At 37.0% G+C, this 25,049-nt stretch overlaps 7 protein-coding genes across 14 annotated transcripts; 5 read left to right on the forward strand and 2 right to left on the reverse strand.

The window, feature by feature from the left end:
• Positions 1–621: 621 nt before the first annotated feature.
• Positions 622–2,281, forward strand: LOC105175885 (Acyl-CoA N-acyltransferases (NAT) superfamily protein). The gene is made up of 4 exons (XM_011098523.3): positions 622–1,314; positions 1,449–1,501; positions 1,598–1,765; positions 1,848–2,281. The coding sequence occupies exons 1-4, from the start codon at positions 889–891 to the stop codon at positions 2,068–2,070; spliced, it is 870 nt and encodes a 289-aa protein (XP_011096825.1). The 5' UTR covers positions 622–888; the 3' UTR covers positions 2,071–2,281.
• LOC105175893 (F-box/LRR-repeat protein 25) lies at positions 2,247–4,928 on the reverse strand. 2 transcript variants are annotated; one of them, XM_011098544.3, is made up of 4 exons: positions 3,602–4,928; positions 3,258–3,362; positions 2,641–2,787; positions 2,247–2,559 (listed from the first exon to the last, which is right to left on the reverse strand). In XM_011098544.3, the coding sequence occupies exons 1-4, from the start codon at positions 4,616–4,618 to the stop codon at positions 2,539–2,541; spliced, it is 1,290 nt and encodes a 429-aa protein (XP_011096846.1). In that variant the 5' UTR covers positions 4,619–4,928; the 3' UTR covers positions 2,247–2,538. The 2 variants fall into 2 exon arrangements, with proteins under 2 accessions (XP_011096846.1, XP_011096837.1); XM_011098535.3 differs by having other exon boundaries at positions 3,258–3,431; positions 3,602–4,926.
• A 571-nt stretch (positions 4,929–5,499) lies between these two features.
• LOC105175916 (Polynucleotide adenylyltransferase family protein) lies at positions 5,500–11,058 on the reverse strand. 2 transcript variants are annotated; one of them, XM_020699206.2, is made up of 16 exons: positions 10,917–11,058; positions 10,431–10,734; positions 9,915–10,045; positions 9,570–9,687; positions 9,020–9,072; positions 8,831–8,880; positions 8,618–8,716; positions 8,413–8,522; positions 8,179–8,306; positions 7,941–8,007; positions 7,323–7,406; positions 6,948–7,010; positions 6,718–6,862; positions 6,385–6,552; positions 6,031–6,128; positions 5,500–5,935 (listed from the first exon to the last, which is right to left on the reverse strand). In XM_020699206.2, exons 1-16 carry the CDS (start codon positions 10,952–10,954, stop codon positions 5,831–5,833), a joined length of 1,761 nt encoding a protein of 586 aa, XP_020554865.2. In that variant the 5' UTR covers positions 10,955–11,058; the 3' UTR covers positions 5,500–5,830. The 2 variants fall into 2 exon arrangements, with proteins under 2 accessions (XP_020554865.2, XP_011096868.2); XM_011098566.3 differs by lacking the exon at positions 10,917–11,058 and having other exon boundaries at positions 10,431–10,850.
• On the forward strand, positions 10,888–13,067 carry LOC105177606 (vacuolar ATPase assembly integral membrane protein vma21). Of its 3 annotated transcripts, none has more exons than XM_020699200.2 (3): positions 10,888–11,019; positions 11,752–11,860; positions 12,576–13,067. In XM_020699200.2, exons 1-3 carry the CDS (start codon positions 11,017–11,019, stop codon positions 12,773–12,775), a joined length of 312 nt encoding a protein of 103 aa, XP_020554859.2. In that variant the 5' UTR covers positions 10,888–11,016; the 3' UTR covers positions 12,776–13,067. The 3 variants fall into 3 exon arrangements, with proteins under 3 accessions (XP_020554859.2, XP_020554853.2, XP_088734113.1); XM_020699194.2 differs by having other exon boundaries at positions 10,988–11,129; XM_088877987.1 differs by lacking the exon at positions 10,888–11,019 and adding an exon at positions 11,150–11,283.
• Positions 13,068–13,681: 614 nt separating this feature from the next.
• On the forward strand, positions 13,682–15,545 carry LOC148788914 (Pentatricopeptide repeat (PPR-like) superfamily protein). The gene is made up of 2 exons (XM_011100822.3): positions 13,682–13,849; positions 13,954–15,545. The coding sequence occupies exons 1-2, from the start codon at positions 13,815–13,817 to the stop codon at positions 15,365–15,367; spliced, it is 1,449 nt and encodes a 482-aa protein (XP_011099124.1). The 5' UTR covers positions 13,682–13,814; the 3' UTR covers positions 15,368–15,545.
• Positions 15,546–15,696: 151 nt separating this feature from the next.
• Positions 15,697–19,715, forward strand: XRCC2 (homolog of X-ray repair cross complementing 2 (XRCC2)). 4 transcript variants are annotated; one of them, XM_011098578.3, is made up of 10 exons: positions 15,698–15,944; positions 16,050–16,197; positions 16,301–16,422; positions 16,942–17,012; positions 17,727–17,789; positions 18,181–18,318; positions 18,712–18,802; positions 19,076–19,112; positions 19,207–19,298; positions 19,402–19,715. In XM_011098578.3, the coding sequence occupies exons 1-10, from the start codon at positions 15,762–15,764 to the stop codon at positions 19,423–19,425; spliced, it is 969 nt and encodes a 322-aa protein (XP_011096880.1). In that variant the 5' UTR covers positions 15,698–15,761; the 3' UTR covers positions 19,426–19,715. The 4 variants fall into 4 exon arrangements, with proteins under 4 accessions (XP_088734110.1, XP_088734111.1, XP_011096880.1 ...); XM_088877986.1 differs by lacking the exons at positions 15,698–15,944; positions 16,050–16,197; positions 16,942–17,012 and having other exon boundaries at positions 16,291–16,422; XM_088877984.1 differs by lacking the exons at positions 16,942–17,012; positions 19,076–19,112; positions 19,207–19,298; positions 19,402–19,715 and having other exon boundaries at positions 15,697–15,944; positions 18,712–18,846.
• A 1,018-nt stretch (positions 19,716–20,733) lies between these two features.
• Positions 20,734–24,675, forward strand: PDIL5-2 (PDI-like 5-2). The gene is made up of 5 exons (XM_011098586.3): positions 20,734–21,086; positions 21,773–21,876; positions 22,053–22,423; positions 22,939–23,246; positions 24,037–24,675. The coding sequence occupies exons 1-5, from the start codon at positions 20,844–20,846 to the stop codon at positions 24,346–24,348; spliced, it is 1,338 nt and encodes a 445-aa protein (XP_011096888.1). The 5' UTR covers positions 20,734–20,843; the 3' UTR covers positions 24,349–24,675.
• The last annotated feature ends 374 nt before the right edge of the window (positions 24,676–25,049 follow it).

Consider the following 25,049-nt stretch of genomic DNA (forward strand, 5'->3'; position numbering starts at 1 on the left):
ACGTATCAATTTATTTTAATAACTTTAAAAGTTTCACCAATTGAGAAAAAAATAATTAGAGTTGGCTGAAATTACATAGTAAAATTATAGAAGTGACTGCTGAGAATATAAATTGTGTATTGTTACACTAAAGAAGATTATATCAGGGATTGACTTCTATTAAAGATCGAGTAGCATTTCTCCTAAGCATATCCTTTATTTGATGATGATATTCAATTATCACAAGAATTGCGCAGTTTATATAACAAAAGAAACAAAGAAAAAAAAAAGCATCATCCCATCTCAAGAATTATACAATTGTTAATAAAGATCATAGCAGGCCAAAGGCCCAACTCAATATGCGCTGCTAACCCAAACAGAGCTGCCCAATTCCTACAACAAGCTGGGACCACCATCAAGAACAGTTCTCAAGAATGACTCGTGTTAATGATTTGTGGTGCCACGTAAGACTACACAAATTCTATGGCTGGAAAAATGTTATGAGGTGGGCTCAGCCACTCCTATTACAATCTTATCCTTCTCAAACTGTTTAATTTGTTTCTGTGGAGAAAAGAAGTCTTGCACTGATTTTGGACCTCATTCCACTTATGATGCAATATTGCTACTTCTCCTCTTCACAAGTATAAGTGAAATGAATGGCTCTCAATTTTGATATGATTTACATTGTCAAAAATAGAGGTAAACTCCATGAAATAATGAGTGGCATGTGAACTTAACCTATGTAACTCCAAAATAAACACTAAAAATCGCGATCGTCGTGTTTGCTACAACATATCATGCTCCAACTGTACAAACTTCTTTCTGTAAGAGAAAGAGTGAAAATTAGAGTAGCATAGTCCTTCACATGCTTCATCAAACACTGTTTCTTGATAAGTCCTGACTGGAGTAATGGCTGGTTTGCATTGCAACCATTCCATTGTTGTTGAAAGGTCAGAAAAAGAATCGTATTGGAGATGTAAAGGTGTAAAGGACTATTATGTTAATTCTACTTCCACCAGTTGGAAAATCCCATGTTGTAATGTGAGTTTCTTCAGTCAAACAACAAGGTTGAAGAGGGGTAGAAGGCTTGTCCACTGCTGCAGTTCTTCTTCGACATCAACATCTGCTGATGAGCATGTTGCCATGAAGATCGAGCAGAGTGGAACATACGAAGATAAGAAACTGCAGTTGGGTTATCTTGTTAGAGATATGAACTGGCAAGTAAGGAGGATGGTTGAGATGGAGGATGAGATGAGGAAAGTAGCCGATGTTCAAGCTGAGGCATTCCATGAGCCTGTGTTTCTGTTCAATGATTTATTCTTCGAGTTCTTTAAGGTTATCGATTAATTTTTCTTGTCATTTTGTTACTTCATTCTTTCTTTATTTCAGTTATATCAGATGTCTGTGTAATAACATAAAATCCATATCAGGGTTGTTCTTAATGATTGGTGATTTCATGGATCATACAGGCTGAAGTGCTTTCAGGACTTCTTTACAGACTAAGGAACTCACCTCCAGACAGGTAAAGAAAACCAGAAATCTTGATAAAGATCAATATAAGTTACAGTATCATCGTCTGAAAGAATAGTTAGCTGATCAGTAATTAGTGTATAAACAGGTATGCCTGTTTGGTAGCAGAGCCCGGAACTGATCCTCAGGAATCACAGAAAGAGGTTGTAGGAGTAGTTGATGTTACAATTCTGAGGGAAGATTCTGTTCTTCAGCATCTCCCAGGGGCAGAAGAGTATCTCTACGTGTCCGGAATAGCCGTTTTGAACAAATTCAGGTTCTACCCCACCAGGATTGTTTTACAATTGTTCGCTTAAAAATCTGTAATTTGAAGGATGTCTTTGTAATATGATTTGCAGGAGGCAGAAGGTGGCCACCACACTGCTAAAGGCCTGTGATATACTCTCAGCCATATGGGGTTTTGAATATCTTGTTCTTAGAGCTTATGAAGATGATTATGGTGCTCGAAAACTGTATTCAAGCGCTGGATACAGAGTCGTTTCAGGCGATCATCCGTGGACAACTACCTGGATTGGACGAAGGAGACGGGTTCTTATGGTCAAACGATCAAACATACAATGATACATCGATGGCATTTGTGAAGCATCATGTTCTGATTGATCTGAATCATCCCTATCTTAGCTCTTCGTCCAGTTTGCTATTTCTTTTGTTTTTTTTTCATCCGCAGGCCAACCTGCCCCCATGTTTCTAACTACTAGAATCAGTACTCTACCCGTATATCATTGTCATCAAATACATTTTAGAATAAAACATGTATGTGCATTTCAGAAAATCTGCTCTAATAAGTCAGGATCTCAAAATCAGTCCAACTGCAAAGAAGAAAATATTTACAAGATAATCATTAAGTTTGCATCAGTCTCAAACTGGGATGTGGATTACAAATGGACGACATATCAGTAGCCAGCATTTGGCACTGCTACTGGATAATCTCTCCCAAGCCATGCGATTCTTCCTATGCATTCATCAAAGACAAATCCGCATACAACCTTGTACACTAAAACCTTGCTCATCTCATGACACCTTGACTCCTCATTCTTGGTCAGATGATGCCTGAAGGAAAAGAATGAATATTTATGTTAGTAACTAAAATCCACTGCTGACTTTTCCTCAATCCCCTCGAATGAAATATACCTTTGGTATTTCAACACTTAGAAATTCTGCAGCAGGAGAGCTTTCTAAGAAAAAGTGGATGACATTTGCTGGTATTGCAATATGCGTCGCATCCTTGTGCTTAGATTTGCAGTTTGCAGACTCAGGTAAGAGTTTCTGTTTCTGTTCCTGTAAATAAACAGGTGTTAAAACCATTTAAAAGACCTCTGTAATTATCCTACTGCTTTGTCTATCAGTTATGCGTGCTTTTTCATCAGAATTGGAGTGGATGAGACGAATTTAGCTCCTGATAGTAATCGCACCTATATCCTTTGACTTGAAGTTTGGAGCAATTTACTTTTCAAAAGAGCATTAGCAACCAAACATTCCAACATCAGAAATCTTAGTGATGAACAAGCTTGGGGCTGAGAAATTCATAATAAACTTCAGTACAATATTGGGGAAATTGTGGAATCGCAGACTATGAGGATTGCATGAAATTATTTTCTTATTTAAAAGATTCCAACAATATATAATCAAAATGAAATTCTTGCATGCATGACCAAGACAAATAAAACTATAAAAACTTGTCGGAGAGTTGTCGCGCAGATTTTGTCATTCAGAAGTAAATAAAAAAAATGAAAAGAATCGCATAATACCTTGGAACCATCCAATACCAGAACATCAGTGCCAATCCTCTCCAGTAAGCGCATAACAGTCTCGATCCGCATAGTCTTCTCCCTATATTTATCCTCAGTGGTGAACTTTAGAAACCTCAAATTCTCAAAAATAGTCAGTGCGCAAACTTGCAAATCAGGAAGGACAGACAAAATCTAAGACATCAGAAATACAGATGAGTCAGCACTCTGCATCACTATACTTTGTCTGTGAAGTTCAGTAGTTCAACCAGATAAAAAGATGGAAACAACAAGAATAAAGCATTTCTAATTTTTCAATCTCCTTATTCGCGTGATGAGCTTTCAAGATCAAGTTTCTAAAATACCTCAATTGTCTTCAATGATAGGGAGAGGAATTTCACATTGCAGATATCTCGAAGCACACTCAAAAAACGCTCCGAAGTTCTTAGCTTTCTTTCACTTGCGTCTACCCCAAAGCATGATGTGGGATAGCACAAGTCAATACAAGCTTCATCCAAACACGGCAAGGCCTCCTTGAAATTCACTCTAGCAAGATGACCTTGGAACTTAAAAGAAGCAAGTCTAGGAGCACTCACATTGATCATATGCTCATCATAGCATTTCCAAGGACTCCTCCAATACTTTATCTCCAAATTCTTAAGGTTCAAGCAATTCACATCCAAAATCTTGAGGCTATTCCCCGGCTTAATACAGCATTTGCTCAAAACCAAAATTTCAAGACTCGAGCACCCTGAAAACACTTGCCCATTGAAATTCTTATTCGAGAACTGAAAATTCTTGAGACGCAAAACTTTTAAGTTGGGCAAAGCAACTGACTTTGGCAACTCGATACAGTAACTAGTAGCATTATGCAGATGCAAGGTTATCAATGAGGAGGAAGTAAGCAACAACTTGGGCAATGTAAGTGGCTTCCGTTTGACAAAACCTCGAATTCTGAGATGCTGAACCTTGTGTTGTGCTGCGTAATTTACGCAATTCTCGGTGAATTCCAAGCCCACATCCTTGTGCAACGAAAGCCGAAACATGGTCAGATTACTGTGCTCCCTGCGTCGCAAGACATGGTTAACATATGACTCGAAAGAAGCAACACTAGAGTTCTTGACTTGGGAGAAGACATAGCCGTCATATGAGTCAAGACTTCGGGTGCAAAATTCAGACAGCTTGAAATCAAGACATGGTGAAAAAGTCCATAGAAGTCTGTAGCGCTTGGACAGGACTGACGTTCTAATGGCCGATTTGGTGTCAAGAAAAGACAGTACATGAGTCAGAATGCTGTCTGGTAAGCAACTGAGCTTGTCAAGATCGCATCTTTCTTCTTTTCTTTCTTGATTCCTCTTTAACTTCTTGCTCTTTGACTCCATATCTGATCTGGGTTTTTTCACTTAGAAGTTCAAAAGGCGAGATTGGGCAATTCGATCAAGAATTCCGAATTGGGGTTATTAAACAAGAATCCACAAGCAAAACACTGAAAATCGGCCAATCTTGGTGGCTCAGAAAATCTTGATGGGTGTGGGGACGTGGGTTACGAGATCGAAGAAGACATGGAAAACAACTGAGTTGTATGGGAATTCATAGGGAGAGAATTCCAACAGGGGAGCTTTTGCCTTTCCTTACGAGAGAAGAGAAGAGAAGAGTGGCAGCACACCTCACTGCCCATTTTATTTAATTATTACATTCATTTTGCTCTCGTACTTATTCTTCCCACGCTTCTTGGGTTTTGTGTGGCACCTTTATCTTGGTCAAGTGCGATTTATAAATTAAATTTTAATTAATAAATATGTGTTAGAAACAAAATATTCATGTATATATATATAATTGTTTGTTTTTCACTTTTCAAGAAAGCCTCAACTCTATTTTAAAGAGTTTCTTACATATTTTGCTGTGAAGTATTGAAGATCACGAAATATCATATAAATCAAGGAAAAAATGCAAGCAACCTCCTTGTGATATCGTAAATGAGCAAATTACCCCATTGTGAAAAAATAAATAACGATTTACCTCCCTATATTTTTTAAAATACAACTATTTATAAGGAGGTAGATTGCTTCATTTTAAAAAGTATAGGGAGATAAATTGCTATATTTTTTTCATAGGGGATAATGTGCTTATTTTTAATATCACATGGGCATAAATTACTATTCACCCTATAAATTAATAAGTCCCTAAATCTTATTCTTTTGCTATTTCAGGCCTTTCGTTTTTGTTTTATAAGTACATTTTGTTAAATCAAAACATCGACGTATATAAAAATCTGAAACACATTCAAATTGAACTATATCATCAACTTTAATCCATGGATATAGAATTCACAACATAAAGATACTGAAGATAGTGACACGTTCTTCCCGTCTAGTCGATGCATGATTCCTCATCTGTCTTAGCTCTAACCTCTTAAGATCCTGTAATCTAGGCAACTTCTGTACATTAAAGTCCGAAATCTCCATACTCAAAACCACTGTACTGCCTCCAAGTGGTTTGCTCTGTTACATGATCATAAGCTAATGGCAGCAATAGCTTAAGTCCAATTCATTCAATGTATGTTATTTAACACTAAAACAAAGCTCGCAGTTGAGTTACTCTGTCCTGGCGCGCTTGGATTGAGTTTGCCTCATCCACTCGATGCATCCGTCTGCTGATCCAGAGGGATGTGCAAGCTGCCATTCGAGCAGTTTTTGTTGCTGTAGAGAAAAGAAAGATGAAAATCCATCACTTTGCAATTTGCATGTTAAGGATAGTTTGTGCTAGTTTCAAGTGGTGGAGCAGATAGGCATACCCATTCTTTGACGATGGGCCCTCCTGACTTTAGCTGCAACATGCTCATGATATCTTTGCCGTTCACTAGTGGCTTCAACTCCCAGACTTTCTCCAACCCTGCATCACAAGTTAAGAGAAGAACCATCAATATCATTTGCCAGTCAATCCTCGGGAGCTGCATCAGCAAAATGGAAGTATGCAATGAGTTTGAGGGACTGCTTATCGAAGCTAAATGCAAATTTCATTCTGTACGGTTACAAATAATACTAAAAAACTCCAAAAATTTGGGTGAAGGCAGATCATCCATCTATTTCAGATGTGATGACAGTAAGTTGAGCATGATGATGAGCATATCACAGGATAACACAAGTACCCATTTCCATAATTGTGTTCTCAACCCTGTGAAATAATTCTCTTCTCTCCTTCAGATCCGTGTCCTCGTTTGATAGATTTGTACTGGAACCTATATCATCAGGGTACAAGAGCAAAGAAAGCAACAGTGATGCACGCCAAAATTCTTTGATTTCTCGAAGAAGCAACCCTATGCATGAAAATAAGTGGTTAAAAGATATATATAAAACAAATAACTGAAAAGACCCAATTCAATACAACTGTATAATATTCAACAGGTTATCATAGTAGAGAGTTGCAAATTTACAGAGAAATCGGTACAATGAACATGTTAGGGGGAGAATGATCGTTTTACCAGCCAATACTCTGAGTTTCGAAGCAACAGGGACATCAATAGTTTCCTTTTTCCAATCAACTTCAAGAAATTGTAAATTTTCATTAGAGAGGATTGAAGGAATCAAGGATAAAAATTTTCCTGCTGCAAGATGCATGCTCATAACCTGCAATAAGATGATAATTCAGCATGAAATATATATTTAATTATTTACATATAGACAGCGGCAAACTTTAAACTACACATCTTACTGTTTCTGCATCACTAGACTTCAACTTGAGAGAAGAGCGAAAGACATAGCTTGCAACTGGAATCTGTTAAAAATGCAAAATCATAGTAAGTGAGATGGGCGACAAACCAACAAGACTCTTCACATACATTTTAGTTGATATCAATGTAAAAGGGAAAGAGACAATCTAGCTTGTGGCGAACAAGGAGGAAATTACACAGCACAACAGACATTCATAATATTAGGAGAAAGAAGCCCTGTGAACCATGTGGCAAACATGATATCAAGAAAATACATAAAATATAGTCATTAACTCTATATAAATTATGTGGTCTTAGAACAACTATAAATACATATGCAAACTGAGTCATAGATAAAGCATGCAGACTTGTTTTACCTTTTTCCCTTTCTTTTCTGGATAAACAGCATTTCTGAAAGGCAGAAACAAAGCGGCATACAGACAAAGCCTCCGTTGGTCATCCTAAAAATGAAGCAACGGAAAAATATAACAGAACCTTACAAGTTTATCTCTATGAGATATGAAATGCATTGAGAAAAATGAGCGATTTTTGTATTAGTAACGGCCCCCACTCTGAAAGCTAGACTGCCAAATCAACACTTAAAGTGGTGAATGCTTTTTCAATATGCAATGGCCAGCAGCTACACAAATAATCTTTCTGTAGAATCAATTTGTTCACAGGTAAAAAGTTTGGAAGGGGTAAAAGCCTTCCTCATTTCACTGGAGAAGAGTTGACCCCAGAAATTACCAATACCAAGGGAAATTATTAATCTTTATGTGAAAAACAACACTTACTTTCACAAGATATGTTCTCATAATGATGGTACTGGACAAGCAGAACAGTAGATTACCTAAAAATACTGAACTTAGAATAATTTGCATGCTGGATCAAGTGTGTGGACATGCATGTAACATGACCTTTCACAATTGTTTTCAAGCATTATACACATTTCTGAACTTTTTACAGTCATCTGAAGATAGTAACAAAATACTCACAGTGAAGGAGGAGGATCCTATTAACTGCAGAAATCTCCATGTTGAATCCATTAAAGCAACACAAAGCCTACTCAAATGATAAATAGAAAGGTGAGGTTCAAACAGAACAAATAAGAGCAAATGGGAAGATCCACAAGGAACAATTGAAATACCCATGCACTAAAGAAAAAAAAATATCCCGTCATAAAAATAAAATTCAAACAGGCAAACATACTTGAAGCTATGATAAGAAAGATACCTTTCACATCCTTCGGAAATTGAAGGCTCCATATCAGGTGGAAGAGTAAATACAGCACAAAAGAGCTGCAACTCAGAAATGTAGGTCATTGCCCTCACAGGTTGATTGCCAGATATCATGAGATCAATCTGCACAATTGTTGGATACAAGAAAATTAAGATGAAGGTTGCATATCATAAGATAATAAGAACTGAAGATTTAGTCCCCATAGCTTAGATGCATAATAAAGCATACCTCATGACCAATACGCTCTCGGCTAATTTTGTCAGCAATTGCAGCTTTGACATCATTGTCTGCAGCGGCTATCTTCAATTCTTCATCGAGCTTGAACCCAAACCTTGCACCTAAATATTTACCAAAATCAGGGTCGACTTATAAAACATAGCATGTCATTTCCTTTTCCAAGCAGAACAGGCAAACAGAAGTCGTCTGTGACTACCAAACCGTATAGCTCGAAGAACTCGAAGGGGATCATCTAAAAATGTCTGCTTTGGTGGTAATGGGGTCACTATTGTCCCAGATTTCAAGTCTGCAATGCCTATAGATGGTTCATAAAAACGAAAAGTAAATTAACAAGGAATAAAAAGGTAGTAGTCATGGTCAGGGTAACAAAAGAGACAGAACTGAACAGAAAAACATAAACTTCTATTACCTCTTCGTGTAAAATCTTCAACTGAACTTGTATTAATGTTGTAGAACAAGCTGTTATACAGCAAACATTGAAAATCAGCTGATCTCGAAAAATTGAAGTCATGATACTGAAACAAAATACATTCACCTATTCCAGCATCTATATACACACGCTCACAAAATGTAAAACTACATCTGTTAAGACATGTACCTGTTGATAGTTAAATCCCTTCTATATGCATCCTCTTCAGCAGTACCAAATCTCTGCAAAGAAAGATCATCCAGAATATACTTACAAGTTTGTTTTTTGACATAATAATAAGACCAGCTTAGCTTTTGATGATTCCTAAGCATCCACTTTTTTTTTTAAAAAAAAAAATATTATCTTTTGGTACAACAATATTGTGACTAAACATGCCTACAAGACTTCAAGTCTCCTATGTCTGGTCAAAAGATCCTTGATAAGCCTTTCCTTCCCCCAACTGCTAGAGTCAAACAATTCCAAGTCTAACAAACTTTCCAAAGTCTGAATACAAGGCAAGATTAACACAATGGCGGGACTCCAGAGGTAAACAACTAGTTGAAATACATGCCAATAAAATTTGAAGAAGCATATAAATATAGAGTATACCATGTGCTAAAGCATGGTTAAAGATCTCAGAGTCTCAGACCAAGAAGAGCTTTGAGCAAAAAAACCCTCATTTGCCTCAACTTCCAATTGGCTTTGTAGAAAAATGTATAAGAACATTTACAGCATTTACCATAGTTGGGATACGGCTATTCTCACTGTAGTCTTCAGATCTTAAGTTGACAAAGTCAATCCATACATCAAAAAGGCGCATCCTTGCTGTTTCCAAATGTTTTGACTGATCAGGATTGCTGCCAATCATAAGAAAACCACAGGTGCACTTACTGGTCTAGATAAGGAAGCAAATGCACTGAACTTTTTAACAAAAGAACAGGAATGTTTGGAGTAAAAGGAAAAATGATCCACTAGCAATAAGTAACAACACTCATGTAACCAATAGTTATGTATACATATATTGAACATTAAATGTTTTTAACTAAACTCAGCCTGTTCGGGCAGATAATGTGTAGGTAAGTACCATTGTATCACACCAATTCCTTGAGTCTCTTCACCTGTCGATGACAAATACTCATTCACTTTTTCACAAAATTCCCTTCCCAACATATTGTCGAGTGCAATATCAATATCATAACATTCTTTCCCCAAGAGCTGCAGTTAGAAACAATGAAGATTAAGATTGCAATCCGTGAAAAATTATACGAATGACAGTAAAACATGCACATTTAGGAAGAGGAAACCCATCAAAATTCTTTATTTTTTCAACTAAAGTCCCGAGCTTTTCATAATTGCACCTTGAAATCTACAACACAATTTCTTTTTCATGCATGATCAATTCGTTTATAGATTAACCGACGATTAACCAACATAAAGATAAGATTCTTACACATTTTCTACAATTGCAAAACCATAGTTATGGTCCAAACCATCAGCTAAATAGCAACCAGGATTGATTATTAATATATCTGGAAAGACGGCTCAAAAAGAAACAAAGGGAAAAAGAAAGCGAATCAAAAAGAATGTATTGAGTGAAAACCTTGTCGCGAACCCAGCCGCCAGCGACGCGAAGCTGCGTTTGGAGATTGAAATGGCGGAGAACTTGGAGAAGACGGTCGAAAATTTGTTTCTCCTTGGCCGTCAAGTCAATATGGTCCTTCACGTGAACGGACGGAGAGGATGTAGGCATTGTCGCTTTCACAGAAGCACTTCTGAAGAAGCAGAAGCTATAACGATAATAACCGAAACGCAGAGGCCGATGCTTCAGACTGCGGCTGCAAAGAGTTGGCTGAGGAGAGAGCGGCGAGAATTTGAATGGGTTTGGGAAGAGGGAGTTGGGGGGTCTGGAAGAAGAAGTGAAAAACCGGGAATTAAGCAGTTTCATGGCCTTGGAAAATATATAAGGGGAAAGTCTCCCCCAACAGTCCGCAAAACGTAAATACACGCAAAATCAACCCCCACACCCCCCCCCCCACCCCCCCCCAAAGCAAAAAAAAATAGGGGGAAACAGAAAAGCCGTGAGCACCTCTTCCTATAATTGCTCCAAATTCTCTTGGATTTCATTCCATTACTCTAATTCTGGCCGGATTCGATCTACTAATCATATCCAGTTCATTTGGAATCTGATGGTAGTGTACTCTTCTAAATTCTTGAATTTCAGTTCATTTTCTTAGGAGATTGGCGAAAACAAGTAGATTTCAAGAAGAAGGGAGAGAATTCCGAGTTGATCGTTCTGAAAGTAAGTTTCTTGTTATCCAGGACGGCAAGAGTGTTGTTAGAATAACAATTTTGGTATTTATTGAAGATGAGTCATAACAAAAGGTGTCATCTTGGATAAATTTGGCTTTCTACTGGAGATAATTAGGTTGCGCAGTGCCATTTGTACGTGGAAGGTAATGGTTGATAAGCATTGCCGGTTGTCGTATGCCTTGCATTGATATATGAATCTCCTTTTGATTATTGACCTGGAATTTGATGAATGAATTTGATTCCAGCTCCGTCTTCATAGATATTCCAACTCAGTATACAATCCAAGTCTGGAAGAAGAAAGAATTGTTGCTCAGAATAGAGCAAGGGCTTACAATAGAGCATGGATCAGAAAAAACTTCCTTCGAATTACAAACTGCTGAATATATATAGCAACCTAAGTATCTAATTATGACTGTCGCAATTCGTGAAACTTTTGAAGATTCAGTTAAATATGGACTCCCTACTGCTTCTTTATAATAAGCTGATAACTTGCTCTGAATTCCTTGTAATACTTACCTATTACATTGAGTCATTGCTAAACTTTTGTAGGTTTCTTTCAGACTTTCAGTTCATTTAATGTGGTGTAACGCCGTGTACTCATAATTTTTTAGATGGGAGGAGCTATGACAGGGGTTCTGAACAAGTTCTTCATTGCATCCTTGTGTATGTTGGCTACTCCAATTGCTGTTCTGTATGGTTTTCAGAATAACTTATTCCCTGGTAAGCTTCCATTGGTATTGCTAGCTATTCGAGTTGTATAAATGGTAGCTTTGCGTTAGCCATGCACTTCTGTAGATAAACTGTTTTGGATTATATAAACTGTGTTAAGCTCGGGGAAGCACTTTCTTGATTCATAGGAAAATAATTGTTACCCCCCAGTAAGAGAAGGAATTCATCACTTACCTTAATACTTTCTCTGTGATTACTCCGAGAAAGTGGTTCAGATTGACAAAGTTATCTCTATTTACTGAGGAGAACCAACTTGTTGGGCAAACTTCTTTAGATTCAACATGTAATTGAATGGTATTTATTGTCTTCATCATCTAATAATTGAGCCAGTCCAAGTGTCCTGATCTTCCCCGTCAAAGTTGAGCTTCTGAATGATCTTTAGGCTATTTCAATCTGTGCATATGTCATAGCCATCTCCGAGCATCATTATGGGAGGAAATATTCATCTTAATTCTAATCCTGTCTCGTGTAAGGAACACCAAGTATAAATCTAACTCCATAAATTCCGCCGGCTCTCCTCTCCTCGTATTTCCCATTGAACATCAACCTTGATACTCATCCAAACATGCCTATACACTTCTTCTTAAGGAAATTAAGAAAAATGTTATATTTAATGGCTGTTATATTATGAGCCTATCTTTTAATTTGAAATTTTATATTTCCAACTGTAAATGCTACTGCAATTGTCTATCATGCGTCTGAACAGGTTCTTCTGGCATGTCTCCTGAGGCCATGACTCTGTGGAGTGGAATTGTCGCCGTCATCTCTGTCAATGTGGTTATAGGATTCTACATTTATATGGCAATAAAAGAGCCTTCAGGCAAGCATGAGCCGGATCCTAAATTCCTCACAGATGCAAAGGCTAGCATGAAGCAGTCATCGGTAGATCGTGCAAAACAAGAATAGTTGGAATTGACCAACTGCAAACCCATTTAGTTTCTCAAAGAAAATGAAACAATCACGAGAACAAGCATGATACATGAGCACATGGGTGATCTTTTTAGAGTTCGTAAAAGAGCATGATAGGTTTAACATTTTGCTGATCATTGTTTGGATGTTTAAGTGTAGCTTTAAGCCTACTTAACTGTACCAAGAAAGAAATAGATAGGTTCTATCCTCTATATTGTTTCTGAAACTTGAATATTATCTGCATCTGATATTCAAACAGACGTGCTATGATCATATTTGTTTTCATTTCTTTGTCTGCTCTTGTTTGTATATACGAGTCTCTTTGATTCGCTCTCAGTTTGCCAATCCAGCATTCACACATTTGGGACGGTGTTCAAACCATAAACTATAGTTGCTGCTGATATTCAAATCGTCGGATGCTTGATGGTCCTTCTTCCTTTTCTACACAAGTGTTTCTTTCCCACCCTACCCAAATTCTCCGCGCCCTACTTACATAGTAACGCCCGTTGTTACTTCCATTGCTCGAAATCCAATCAATTTCTATCAATACAGGCACACCCAAACGATGGCCTTATTGATTTCTTCGACCGCCTTCTCCAACACTGCATCAGCGGCATTAACGAAAGCTTTAATCTTGACCGACCCGTTAAACAGATTCACACGCAAATTATACTCACATGCTCGTTGTCTTCGGCGTTCTTGTCAGCCAGACTTATTTCTGTATACGCCAAACTCTCCCTGTTGAATGATGCGCAAAAGGTGTTTGATACTTCTCCTGAAGATTGCTTTTTTAGCTGTCTTTTCTGGAATTCGATGTTGCGTGCTAATGTTTCGGCTTTTAGATACGGAAATGCAGAGGAATTATATCGTCAAATGCGTGAACTTAATGTTCAGCCTGACGGATTTGGTTTTCCGCTGATTATAAGGGCGTGTGCGATGAGCGGTGATGTAAGATTATGCAAAATTGTTCATCGCCATGTCATACAAATGGGTTTTGCGAATAATATGCATGTTAGTAATGAGTTGATGAGAATGTATGGGGAGATTGGACGGACGGATGTTGCATTACAGGTATTTGATAGGATGCCTCTGAGAAGTCGTGTTTCTTGGAATGTTATGGTGTCGGTTTATGCCAAGAATTATGACTGTGATGCTGCATTTGCTGTGCTTTGCAGAATGGAGAATGAGGGGTGGGAACCGAATTCTGTGACTTGGACTTCATTAATTTCCAGTTTTGCTAGGTGTGGGATTACCGAGAAGACATGGGAGTGTTTTGTTTTGATGAAAGATAGAGGGTTTGATGCTACTGCTGAATCAATAGCTGTTGTCATATCGGTGTGCGGTGAGATGCCCAGTAAAGGTGAGATTGTGCATGGACATGTAATAACAGCTGGTTTTGAGAAGTATATATTTGTGAGGAATGCACTTATAAGCATGTACGGGAGAAACGGTGCTGTAGAAAAGGCAGAATATCTGTTCTCTGGACTGGAATCCCAGAGTATAGTGAGCTGGAACTCATTAATATCGGCCTATGCTCAGTCAGGTCTGTGTGATGAGGCGTTTTCTGTATTTATGAGGTTGGAGAGTTTAAACAACAATTTGACAGTAGGCCCGAATGTGGTTAGTTGGACTGCTGTTATTAATGGATTTGCGGCTAGCGGACGGCATAAGGAGACTCTGGACCTATTCCGGCGTATGCAGTTTGCTCAAGTGCAAGCCAATGCTGTAACAGTTGCAGGTGTGCTCTCAGTTTCTGCCGAGCTGTCTGCTCTGCGTCTTGGTAGAGAACTACATGCCCATGCAATCAGAGTTTTGATGGATAGTGATATGCTGGTAACCAATGGTCTGATTAACATGTACATGAAATGTGGTAGCCTGAGGACAGGACATTCGGTATTTGAAAGAATGGTTTACCGGGACATAACCTCATGGAACATAATAATCACTGGGTATGGAATACATGGACTTGGGGATAGGGCTCTGAAAATCTTCCATCAGATGGTGAATGCCGGGGTTAAGCCTGATGAAGTCACTTTTGTTGCTGTTCTTTCCACTTGTAGTCACTCAGGTCTCATTACCGAAGGTCATCAGCTTTTTCACCAGATGACCCAAGATTTTCAAATTGAACCCCAAGTAGAACACTATGCTTGCATGGTCGATCTGTTTGGCCGTGCTGGACTTCTACAAGAAGCAAGCGACGTCTTGAAACGCATGCCTATAGAACCCAACGCACAGGTCTGGGGAGCCCTGTTGAATTCTTGCAGAATGCACAAGAATACAGACATTGCAGAAGAGACTGCTTCTCAGATCTTTAATCTCAACTCTGAGGTAACCGGCAGCTATATGTTGCTCTCAAATTTATATGCAGCAAGCGGAAGGTGGGACGATTCTGCAAAGGTGAGGCTCTCCGCTAAGACGAGAGGCCTGAGGAAAATCCCAGGACAAAGTTGGATAGAGGTGAAGAAGAAGTTCCACTGTTTCTCAGCTGGAAAAGCTTTGACATCCGAGATGGAAGAACTTCATGGAGTACTTGAAGAGTTGAACCTGCAGATGGTGATGGAGAGCCATGGATTCTTTGAGCCATGCTGAAACTGAAGAAAAATTAAAGCTTTTCTGAACAAATCATTCACTTCATTTTTTTTGTTTTTTTTGTGAGTGAAATGAATTTCAATTATCGACAATTAGTATACCTTAATTATCAATATCAAATATGTATAACTAACAAATAATTATTATTGCAGCTGGCTAACAACTACAATTAAAGTAAGTTAATACTTATATCTTAATGGGATTAGTCATAAAATCTTAACTTCACCAACTAAACTAAACCCCATTGGCCACGTCTTATCATAAATTAAAATTCAATAATACAAATCATGTTTTGATAGATAATTGAGTTAGATTTTATATTAAATTTATTATTACTACATATATATAAGAGTAGTAGTTTCTTCTTCCCGCCCAAAGGCAATTGTATGAAAAAATGACGTCAGCAATCTCATGGATCAAAGTAGATGAAACAGCTAAAGCAGCACTCGCAAGAATCCTTACGGAACGGCCATCTGTAGTATTGCCGCCGCCGCTCCACAGGCTGGCCCTCCGCGTCGGCAACGTTGTCGAAATTGTGGGCCCCTCTCCTTCAGCTAAAACCCTAATCCTCATCCAGGTGAAAACAACAATGGTTTCCACCTGCCAATTTCTATTGTATGGTACACCTCGGTTAGAAAATTGAAAAGTATAAAAAGTTTATCTCTTTTGGTTGGGTGTTCAGACTTCGATAAATTGTATTTTGCCTAAAGAGTGGAAGGGCGTGCAATATGGAGGGCTGGAGCGGCCGGTGCTTTTTGTTGATTTGGACTGTCGCTTTGATGTTTTGAGCCTTTCTCACGCCTTGGAGCGGCGTATTACTGGGGCTTACCGTAATCTTTGTTGCTATATACGAGAAGAAACCTTCTTTTTATCAGAAGTACGATCATTTATGAATTTGCAACTAGTGATTTTCTGTTTCTAATGATAATTCAGGAGTAAGAAGTGGCGTCAAAGGGAATGAGAATGAGTATGATAAAGAGCTCTTTGTAGCATGCATGAGTCGCTTCTTGTATACACGATGTTACAATACTTTCGAGTTTCTTGCTACTCTTAGGGTGAGAAACTCTTTATTCATTTCTTTAATTGGTTATTGTCACTTCGAGTGCAACTTTGGGTTTTCAAGATATACTCTTTTTCGGTTTTTCTTCTCTTATTGGTGTTTACCAGGTACATAGGATAGTTGACTGAGAATTAATGTAGGATCTGCACATAATGTACAGATTGTTATTCTATTGGAACTGTGGTTAATTCTTCTATGAAGGATTGACATATTTCTGTTAAATCTTCAGAAACTGTTGGATTGAGTTTCTCTGCCCAGTTGGTAATAAAAATGAGACCATAAAATGTTAAGATATCCTTAATGAAATGCATTTCTATCTAATAACTAGAATTTGTGTGTTAAAGATCATGAACAGTTCAAGAAATAGAGTTGGCTTTCTAACAACCACGGTTTGGTAAATATTCAAATATTTTTAGCATCAAAGTGGGTTTAAGTAGAAGGGGCAAAACCGCAGTGATTGTTTGATACACTTCTTTTATGTATTTCTTCTGTGAGCTTTCACCTGTTATTGCAGACATTGCCTTATCGGCTTCAGAAAGAGAAAGAAAAGCAAGGTAGTGCTGTTTATATGCTTATGATTGACAGGTTTGTATGATGATTTTAGTAGCACGTCGAAATTCTGGTTGTTCTCAACTTACAAGAACATGATTTGTTCATGAACCCCCAATTGGTGTTGTATGCTGGTCTCGACATGTTACGTTGCTTAGAATCTGCACTTAAACTAGTATTTAAGTTGCAAAATGAAGTGCAATTATAGTGGAATAGAATCTGGCACAGGGACCGTAATTGTTGACATTTAAACAAGAGCCTATATGCTATATCTAGAATTAGTAAGATGTTTTCTTTCATGCCTACATCTCAATTTTAAAGATTAGCTTTAGCTCTGCAAAATTATTAATATATTCAGAGTAACCAAATTATGAATAATGCACCCACGTGACAACTCAATATTGTCAAATAGGACATGTGTGGTAAAACAATTTATAACTAATATAGAAGTGGGAGGTTAGAAGGTGATAAAGGTAATGGCTACTGGAGTTTGTTAGGTAGAGTAACCTTCACTCTATGCTGCATTTGAAGGTTGGCATTACATCTTAATAGAATAATGATGTTGTTAAAGCTTGACGATCAATCAAGGAAATAACAGGGACACAGGGTCAAACCAAATACTTTGATAATACTAAAAAAATGTTTATAGTTTGTTCTTATACTGGTTTCACCATTTTCTGTTAAAAAGATTATAGAAACTGATAACTAATTTGAATCACAAGCACCTTATGTACAATTCTCTTACGCCAGCATAGGAGCTTTTTACTGGATGGATCGTGCTTTACCATCTTCATCAACAGGGAGCAACAACAGGTGATAGGTCACGAAGATTTCTTGTCTCCTTATTGCTTTGTTATTTTGACATTCGTATCTGTTTTTGGTCTTGGGCATAGAATAATGAGGTTTCTCATGCATTGATTGTTCTTTTTTTAACTTTCTGTTTCTAGATAGTTCCACTTTTATGCGTCCATTTGCATACATTTTCCTCGTCCTCATCTGATTTCATCTAATCCATCTATACAAACCTTATGTGTCCATTTTGTTTCACACTAGACATATGCGCCATTTTGTTTTAGTTTTTCATTTCTTGTATGTGATGCTCAGTTTTGCATGTTTTGTAGTCAAACTGTCCTCACCTATTTTTCCTATTTAATGACTTTCAAGAATGAATCTTCTAAGTGTAGCTTATTTATCTTATGGACAGGAAGAGCCTCTCTCTTCAGACTGTGGCAGAATCCATAGTTCAAGAGATCCAGAGGCTTTTGCTGGTGCATCCTATGCTTGTTTTAGCTGCTAAATCAGCTGCATTTGGCGACAAGCAATCAACAACTCATGTGATAAGGTTGGTGAGAGATAATAACTATCTTGTTGGTGGTGTGATGTTCAAGATATATGAACAAACTTGATCTGCTTCGGTGCTCTAGCCAACAAATCAATGTGCTTAATAACTATGCTATTGGATGTTATGTCTCTTATATTTCATACACAACTGGCAGTGAGCCCTTTGTTTTAGTTTAGTTTTATAGGTGTAAGAAAGATGAAAAGAAGTGAAAATGGTGCGCAACTGTTGTTGAAGTGTATGATGTTGAGTGCCGTCTTCCTCTTTGTGAAACTTTTAATGTGAATGAGTTCCTACTATGTGTTAATAGGCTTATTAAAATTATAGATCGTCTCTTACTGAATGTGTTTGTTGTCCTGTTTGTATATCTGAACATGGAGCATTTTTTGCTTTCAGAAATTCGGGAAAAAGGTTTGATGACAAGGTATTGGACTCAGGAGGTCCTCAGAAGCCATCATATCGTGACTACATGCCGTCAATATGGCAGGTCCAATTTTTTATACATTCATGATTAAACTATATATTTATGAGTAACTTCTCCCCACTCAATTTTTTCCCAAGTGGGTGAAGCAAAAATGAATTATTATTATTGTGTTTAAATACTCTATCTAATCTGAACTGTGTGCGGTCGTCTTCATTGCTAGTAGCCCTGATTTATTGTTCATGTTGTTACTCTAAATGTATTTGGTTTCATTCAAGAAATAGTTTCTCCCTTTCAAATTTACTGACAACAAACTTGAGAATCTTTGTGTTACTGCAGTCCTTTGTTTCACACAGAATACTTCTGCGTGCTTCAGGTTTGGATCCGGGAACCTTTACATAAAAGGTTTCTTGTTGGTTGTTTACATCATATCCATATGCTTGTTGCTTATCCTGTATCCTGTATTGCAGATGGTGAGAGCAAGCATCAGACTCATCCTTCTTTTATGACAGAATGGCTATTGCCACCACTGAAGTTCTCAGACAAATTTATAGTAAATGATGTATGATACTTTTGTTAAATTACTTTATTAGAAGACAGACTTGTGTTGTGATTGATTTGATTTTAGGATTTATAAGATTGATTATTATTGTTGTTCATTACAGGACGGTCTCTTAGTAACTTTATGAAGTGTATGTGGACTCTGGAGTCTGGACCAGTGTGGTGGGGCAGATTGTTCTAAGAGGCAGAAGCAGCACTGCTAGTTGGCTACTAGAATCTCTTATATGATGTTGTAGCCTATGGGCTGATCAATCCTCTCGTTAGATAATTTTTGAATCTCTTATTATTCTCTGATAGGTGAAGCCTTTTCACCAAGCCTTTTCACCGTTCTCTTATTATTTGAATCCTTGGATATTAGTAAGGAAAGACGGAAGAAAATACTATTCTCATTTCAAATGATATAACTTGTGCTTCTTCATATTTTAGATATTTTGCAGTCCCTTCTGCCTTTTCCCCCCAAAATTAAAGTTCAGACATATTCTTAGTATAACATATTAAAGACTCAGAGCCAGAAAGATGAAAACATGCCTTTAACTACAAGTGTTTGCAACCAAAATAATCAATTTGGATGGCAGTTGAACACTACAACATTTACAATCTAACAGCTTCATCTGTTGACCTCGCTACAATACATTGAGATATATGAATCCACATATATTCTTGAATAATGGGATTATCAGTTGGTTGTGTGCCATGTCATCTACAATGTTAATCCAATCCACCACCATCAAACATGTCAACCAAAGTCATCCTTCTTGGAAACTTTGGTGGCAACCTTAAAAAATCATCACATCTTCAATATCAATGGGCAGATGGGTTGCCACAATGACAATGCCCCCTTTCTTTCTGTGCTCCTTAATGATGTACTCAAGTAATCTCACCCCTTCGTCATCCAATGCCACTGAAGGCGCATCAAGCAACCAAATTGGCCTATCAATAGCCAATAACCTAGCAAGTTGTAACCTTTTGCATTGACCCATGGAGAGCATTCTTGCTTTCTCCTTCATTAGTCTACCAAGCCCCATGAGTTCTAATGCTGATATGGACTTCCCATTGATCCTAATATAAGAACAAAAAGTAAAATTTACCCATTTAATATAAATGAGTGCAAAAGAACATAAGAGGGTACAAAAATTAAATTGTTATAAAAATTTAGCACATTAATATATTTACATAATTTAGTTTTGAAAAATAGAAAAAGAAAAGTAATTATTATAGAGTGAAAAAAGAACCAATAGTGAGAAAAATAAATAAAAAATATTAGAATAATAGATCACCCTTTCTTTTCTTATAGGGAGATAATTAATTGACAAATAAAATTTCTTAAAGGATATTAATTGTTTTATTTTAAATTAGAAAATAGTGTGCATATACTTTCTACAATCACTTGTATTTTTAGAAGTACTTTCCAAACAGGACTCTAATTGCCCAAACACGCCTTTAATAAGAGAGAAGGCTTTTTCATCTTCACTGAAACTCGACTAACCAAAATAGTAATAAAAGCCCTACAAACAAAAAATTCTTTTACTAAATAAATCAATCGTTAATGGCTTCTTCGCTTCTGAGGATCTACTCCTTTTTCTCAAGCTTTCGGCTCCAGTTGCTATTATTTTTCGCGTTAATTTTACTTTCTCGACCGATCAGCGCTGCGGAAAATCAGTTCAAGTTGGATGGCAAAGTGTTGGAGCTCGACGACTCTAATTTCGACGCCGCAATTTCGAATTTTGATTATATTCTCGTGGATTTTTATGCTCCGTGGTGTGGTCACTGCAAGCGTCTCGCGCCTGAGGTTTGATTTGTTTTCTCTAAAATTTTTTGGGCATTTTTTTTTTATTGGATTTCTTATTAACTGAATCCTGCTGCATACTTAGATTGTGCTTTGAGCTGTATTGCAATTTTTATGTCATGCTGGATATGATGCAGCAGCCAAAACTTTGTCGGGTGGTGTAGTCTGTACTGTGAATGTTGTATCTTTGATTTGCCAAATCTTGGCAAATTCTTAAATTAGAAGGAAAGATGATTATGCATCATAAATTTTCATGATTTTGTTTTGTAAATAACTTTTAATATCTTCTAGCGTGACCTTACTTTCTTGTTTTACATTGTAATTCTGGTTTTCTGATTTGAATCAAAGAATATATTTTTACCTCTTAGCCAGATGAATAAAAATTTGGAATCATGTGATATTAAAGGGTACTCTGGGTTATTCCTTTAGCTGGTGAAGTAGGAATTGTTTTGTGATTTTTCTTCTGAAAGAGAACTTCTGGAGCACATGCAATAAGTTTCTTCACTGGGGCCTTTAAGGTCTATATGCTCAACAAAAGTAACTGCCCCTTTTTTCCTCCTTGTTTTTCTGTTTTCCATGAGATTAGTAGTCCTATAAAATTGGTCCACTTCAGTTAATCCATCTATTTCAGACCAAGTTCTTATATTTATTTGCAAAGAAAACCGACAATTGTGATTGTCCGATTGCAGTTAGATAAAGCGGCTCCTATTCTAGCTGGATTGAAGCAGCCCATAGTTGTTGCAAAGGTAGATGCTGACAAGTACAGAAAGCTTGGTTCTAAGCATGACATAGAGTATGTTGCTTCAGCCTCCTGGCATAATAGTTCTGTGATCTTTGAACTTTGGTTTTATTGCTTCCTTTTAGATGCGATGTAAAAGAAACTTGATTACTGCTTGGCACCAATATATCATATGCGTACTAAGAATATGGAAAGGGCACTTTAATAGATGTTTATTATCTTTGATGCAGCGGATATCCTACTCTGAAGATTTTTATGCATGGAGTTGCTACAGAATATTATGGACCACGAAAAGCTGATTTACTTGTTAGATTTTTGACAAAATTCGTTGCTCCTGACGTCTCTATTCTCAATTCGGACTCTGCTATTAGAGACTTTATTGAAGCAGCAGGCACAAATTTTCCTATATTTATAGGTTTTGGCTTAAATGAGTCCGTGATATCAGATTTAGCTGTCAAGTATAAGAAGAAAGCGTGGTTTTCTGTGGCCAAGGATTTTTCGGATGACATAATGTCGTTGTATGATTTTGATAAAGTGCCTGCTTTGGTTGCAATTCATCCAGCTTACAATGAACAGAGCATTTTTTATGGGCCATATGAAGGTTAGCTTGTTTGCATTGTCTGGTTTTATCTTTCAAACCAGAAGGTATTTCAATTTTGATCTTGTTGAAGCATATGACTTTCTAACCTTGTTCATACAGTGATCTTTTCATTATTACTTGCAAACACATGCGTAGACATATACACATAGTTATGTTTGGTTTTGGTTATCTTATATAAATATCATTATCTAGCAATTTCAAGTGTTATAATTTAACCACAATTAAAAATTGTGTTGTGTAAAGATTAATATCAATTGGAGCTGATACTTTAACTTGTTTTGATCAAGAAAGTAAAATGTTCTTGATAAAGTGGAGATTGGTCCATTCTGGTTAGTAGCATGATGAAAATATTGAGGTGTCTGAGGACCTAGGACCCGGGTTACACATTTTCATTCTTCTTTTTAACTCTGAACTTACTGAAATTGTAGACATACTTGGATATCAAGTAAGGATTTCACCTTTTCTCAGTTAACATTTTGCCGTACATTTAGTCCTGTTGTTGCTTTGGATTGCAGAAAAATTTCTTGAAGATTACATAAAACAGAGTTTGCTCCCTCTAGTACTGCCAATAAATCAAGAGTCATTGAAGTTGCTTAAAGATGACAAAAGAAAAGTTGTTCTTACTATCTTGGAGGATGAAGCAGATGAGCAATCCAACGAATTAGTTAAAGTTTTAAAGGCTGCCGCATCTGCTAATCGTGACTTAGTATTTGGTTATGTTGGGTTCAAGCAGTGGGAAGATTTTGTTGAATCATTCGAAGTCTACAAGAAAACTCCGCTTCCGAGGATGGTTGTATGGCACGGTGATGAGGAGTATTACGTGGTAAGTATGCTTTCTACTTTCTCAGACGCTGACTTCTGTAGTGTTGACTGTTCCTTTTTATGTGAATAATGATATGTGGCATAGTACAATTCATTTTGCACTAGTCTTTATCACTACTTTGTATGGTCTGTCAATTTGTCAACATCCATGTGATAAAAGATTGTAATATGAAACTGACATGAGTTAAGATATAAACTGATGTCAAAACAAATGCTTTCCTGAAAGTTCACACAACTCTCTTGAGCTGTATTTGTTTGAGGATTTATTAAAATATTCAGTTCCAATGTTGGATGGTTCCAGGGGTTCCCATGGACAATTTCCGAAAGATTATTCTCTAAAGATTATGTTGCTTCTAACCTACTTTCTTAAGTGTTTGGCTTCTATTATGCTTTTCAGACTGCACAATTTTTTTTGGCTTGTTTAATTCCTTTCATTTTGTTGCTTCTGGGTTCACATTTGGTTTTTGTAACCAACAAGAAGAATCACAGCCAGCTCCTTATTTATCTTTATGTTCGTATATTTTGTGGTAACACTTGTTGTCTAAAGTTGGATGAACTGTTGGTCTTGATTTTCAAGTTTTCTTATATTGTAGCATGATAAGTTGTTACTAAATATTTTTGGTATTAACAGCCCATGGCTTCGTGGATAACTATTCGCAGATTATCGGTCATGTCTTGTACATTGAAATAATAGAAGCATCTATTTTGTTTGTACTGTTATTATATGCGAATGCAGTTAGGCTTCCAAGGCTCTAACTTGCACATCAATGTTGCATTTTTTGGTTGAACAGGTTATTGGCTCAGAAAGCATGAATGAAACAGATATCGGCACCCAAGTCTCGAGATTTCTTGAAGGTTATAGAGAAGGAAATGTTGTAAAAAAAAGCGTAGCTGGTCCAACCTTGATGGGTTTCCTAAACTCACAGATTGGAGTCAAAATTGTTCTCATTTTTATTTTTGTGGCACTGGTAATGTTGATGATCTTTTCAATGACTAAAGAGGAACCTCTTACCGTTGGCACTAGGGAGCAAGTTGATGAACGGAGCTCCACCTCTCAGCCAGAATCCGCAGAATTGCTTCGTTCTGCTCTGAAGGAGGATTGATTTCGTGGTTGGCTGAAACACCACACGGCTAGTTGCATCGAGAACAACTGTGGAACCCAGTTCTTGGACAGGCGAATCATGGGGATTCCTAGAGTGATCGCACAGTACCACGGCGAATGGTGATCATGATGTAGTTTCAGTTTCAACTTTGCACTTCTGTGGCATATTTATTTCATCTTTGTTTTGTAATTGGAGAAATTTAGATAGACTATTTATTGCTAATGAAAAGTTGGACGAATTTCATTTTCGATTCGGTATATAGTAACAGCATAGTATACGAGGAACCTGTTGCTGCATTTTGGGTAAATCATGATTTGTAGTTTGAAATATGCGTCTTTTTATATTTTGCCGTTTAATTTTTTTTTTTTTGGTGGTAACTTTATGAAAATTGTATTTTGTAATATATGATCATTTTTTGATCTATTTTTCTATCAAAAAAATATCACATGCAGTATACATGTATTGTTTAAGGACTATGAGATGTGATACTTTTTATTTGTGCATTGTATGTGATAATTTTTCAGTGGAAAAATTAATAAGAAAACGATTATATATAGTAATATACAATTTCACAAAGTTGAAATGATAAATAAAAAAAAAAGATCTCAAAATATAAAAGTAAATATAATTTAAATGACAAAATGTAATTTACTCATGCACTTTTTGTCCATTCATTTTCACCATGAGCACTCACTTCAACA

The sequence above is a fragment of the Sesamum indicum genome, linkage group LG2 (assembly GCF_026168435.1).
Source record: "Sesamum indicum cultivar Baizhima isolate 11 linkage group LG2, ASM2616843v1, whole genome shotgun sequence".
NCBI lineage: Eukaryota > Viridiplantae > Streptophyta > Magnoliopsida > Lamiales > Pedaliaceae > Sesamum > Sesamum indicum.

Coding starts and splice junctions, on each gene's coding strand:
- LOC105175885 (XM_011098523.3), top strand. CDS start 889: ATGGCTGGTTTGCATTGCAACCATTCCATTGTTGTTGAAAGGTCAGAA. Junction 1,315..1,448: donor TATTCTTCGAGTTCTTTAAG/GTTATCGATTAA, acceptor TGGATCATACAG/GCTGAAGTGCTTTCAGGACT. Junction 1,502..1,597: donor AGGAACTCACCTCCAGACAG/GTAAAGAAAACC, acceptor GTGTATAAACAG/GTATGCCTGTTTGGTAGCAG.
- LOC105175893 (XM_011098535.3), bottom strand. CDS start 4,618: ATGGAGTCAAAGAGCAAGAAGTTAAAGAGGAATCAAGAAAGAAAAGAA. Junction 3,432..3,601: donor TATCATTGAAGACAATTGAG/GTATTTTAGAAA, acceptor CTGATGTCTTAG/ATTTTGTCTGTCCTTCCTGA. Junction 2,560..2,640: donor TAAGTGTTGAAATACCAAAG/GTATATTTCATT, acceptor CTTTTCCTTCAG/GCATCATCTGACCAAGAATG.
- LOC105175916 (XM_011098566.3), bottom strand. CDS start 10,775: ATGAAACTGCTTAATTCCCGGTTTTTCACTTCTTCTTCCAGACCCCCC. Junction 8,523..8,617: donor TCTTCGAGCTATACGGTTTG/GTAGTCACAGAC, acceptor GTAAATATTTAG/GTGCAAGGTTTGGGTTCAAG. Junction 7,011..7,322: donor CAGAAAAGAAAGGGAAAAAG/GTAAAACAAGTC, acceptor CATTTTTAACAG/ATTCCAGTTGCAAGCTATGT.
- LOC105177606 (XM_020699200.2), top strand. Junction 11,861..12,575: donor TCAGAATAACTTATTCCCTG/GTAAGCTTCCAT, acceptor GCGTCTGAACAG/GTTCTTCTGGCATGTCTCCT.
- LOC148788914 (XM_011100822.3), top strand. CDS start 13,815: ATGGGGAGATTGGACGGACGGATGTTGCATTACAG. Junction 13,850..13,953: donor GGACGGATGTTGCATTACAG/GTATTTGATAGG, acceptor TGTGCTTTGCAG/AATGGAGAATGAGGGGTGGG.
- XRCC2 (XM_011098578.3), top strand. CDS start 15,762: ATGACGTCAGCAATCTCATGGATCAAAGTAGATGAAACAGCTAAAGCA. Junction 16,198..16,300: donor GCGTATTACTGGGGCTTACC/GTAATCTTTGTT, acceptor ATGATAATTCAG/GAGTAAGAAGTGGCGTCAAA. Junction 17,790..18,180: donor TCAACAGGGAGCAACAACAG/GTGATAGGTCAC, acceptor TCTTATGGACAG/GAAGAGCCTCTCTCTTCAGA.
- PDIL5-2 (XM_011098586.3), top strand. CDS start 20,844: ATGGCTTCTTCGCTTCTGAGGATCTACTCCTTTTTCTCAAGCTTTCGG. Junction 21,877..22,052: donor GGTTCTAAGCATGACATAGA/GTATGTTGCTTC, acceptor TCTTTGATGCAG/CGGATATCCTACTCTGAAGA. Junction 23,247..24,036: donor GTGATGAGGAGTATTACGTG/GTAAGTATGCTT, acceptor TTGGTTGAACAG/GTTATTGGCTCAGAAAGCAT.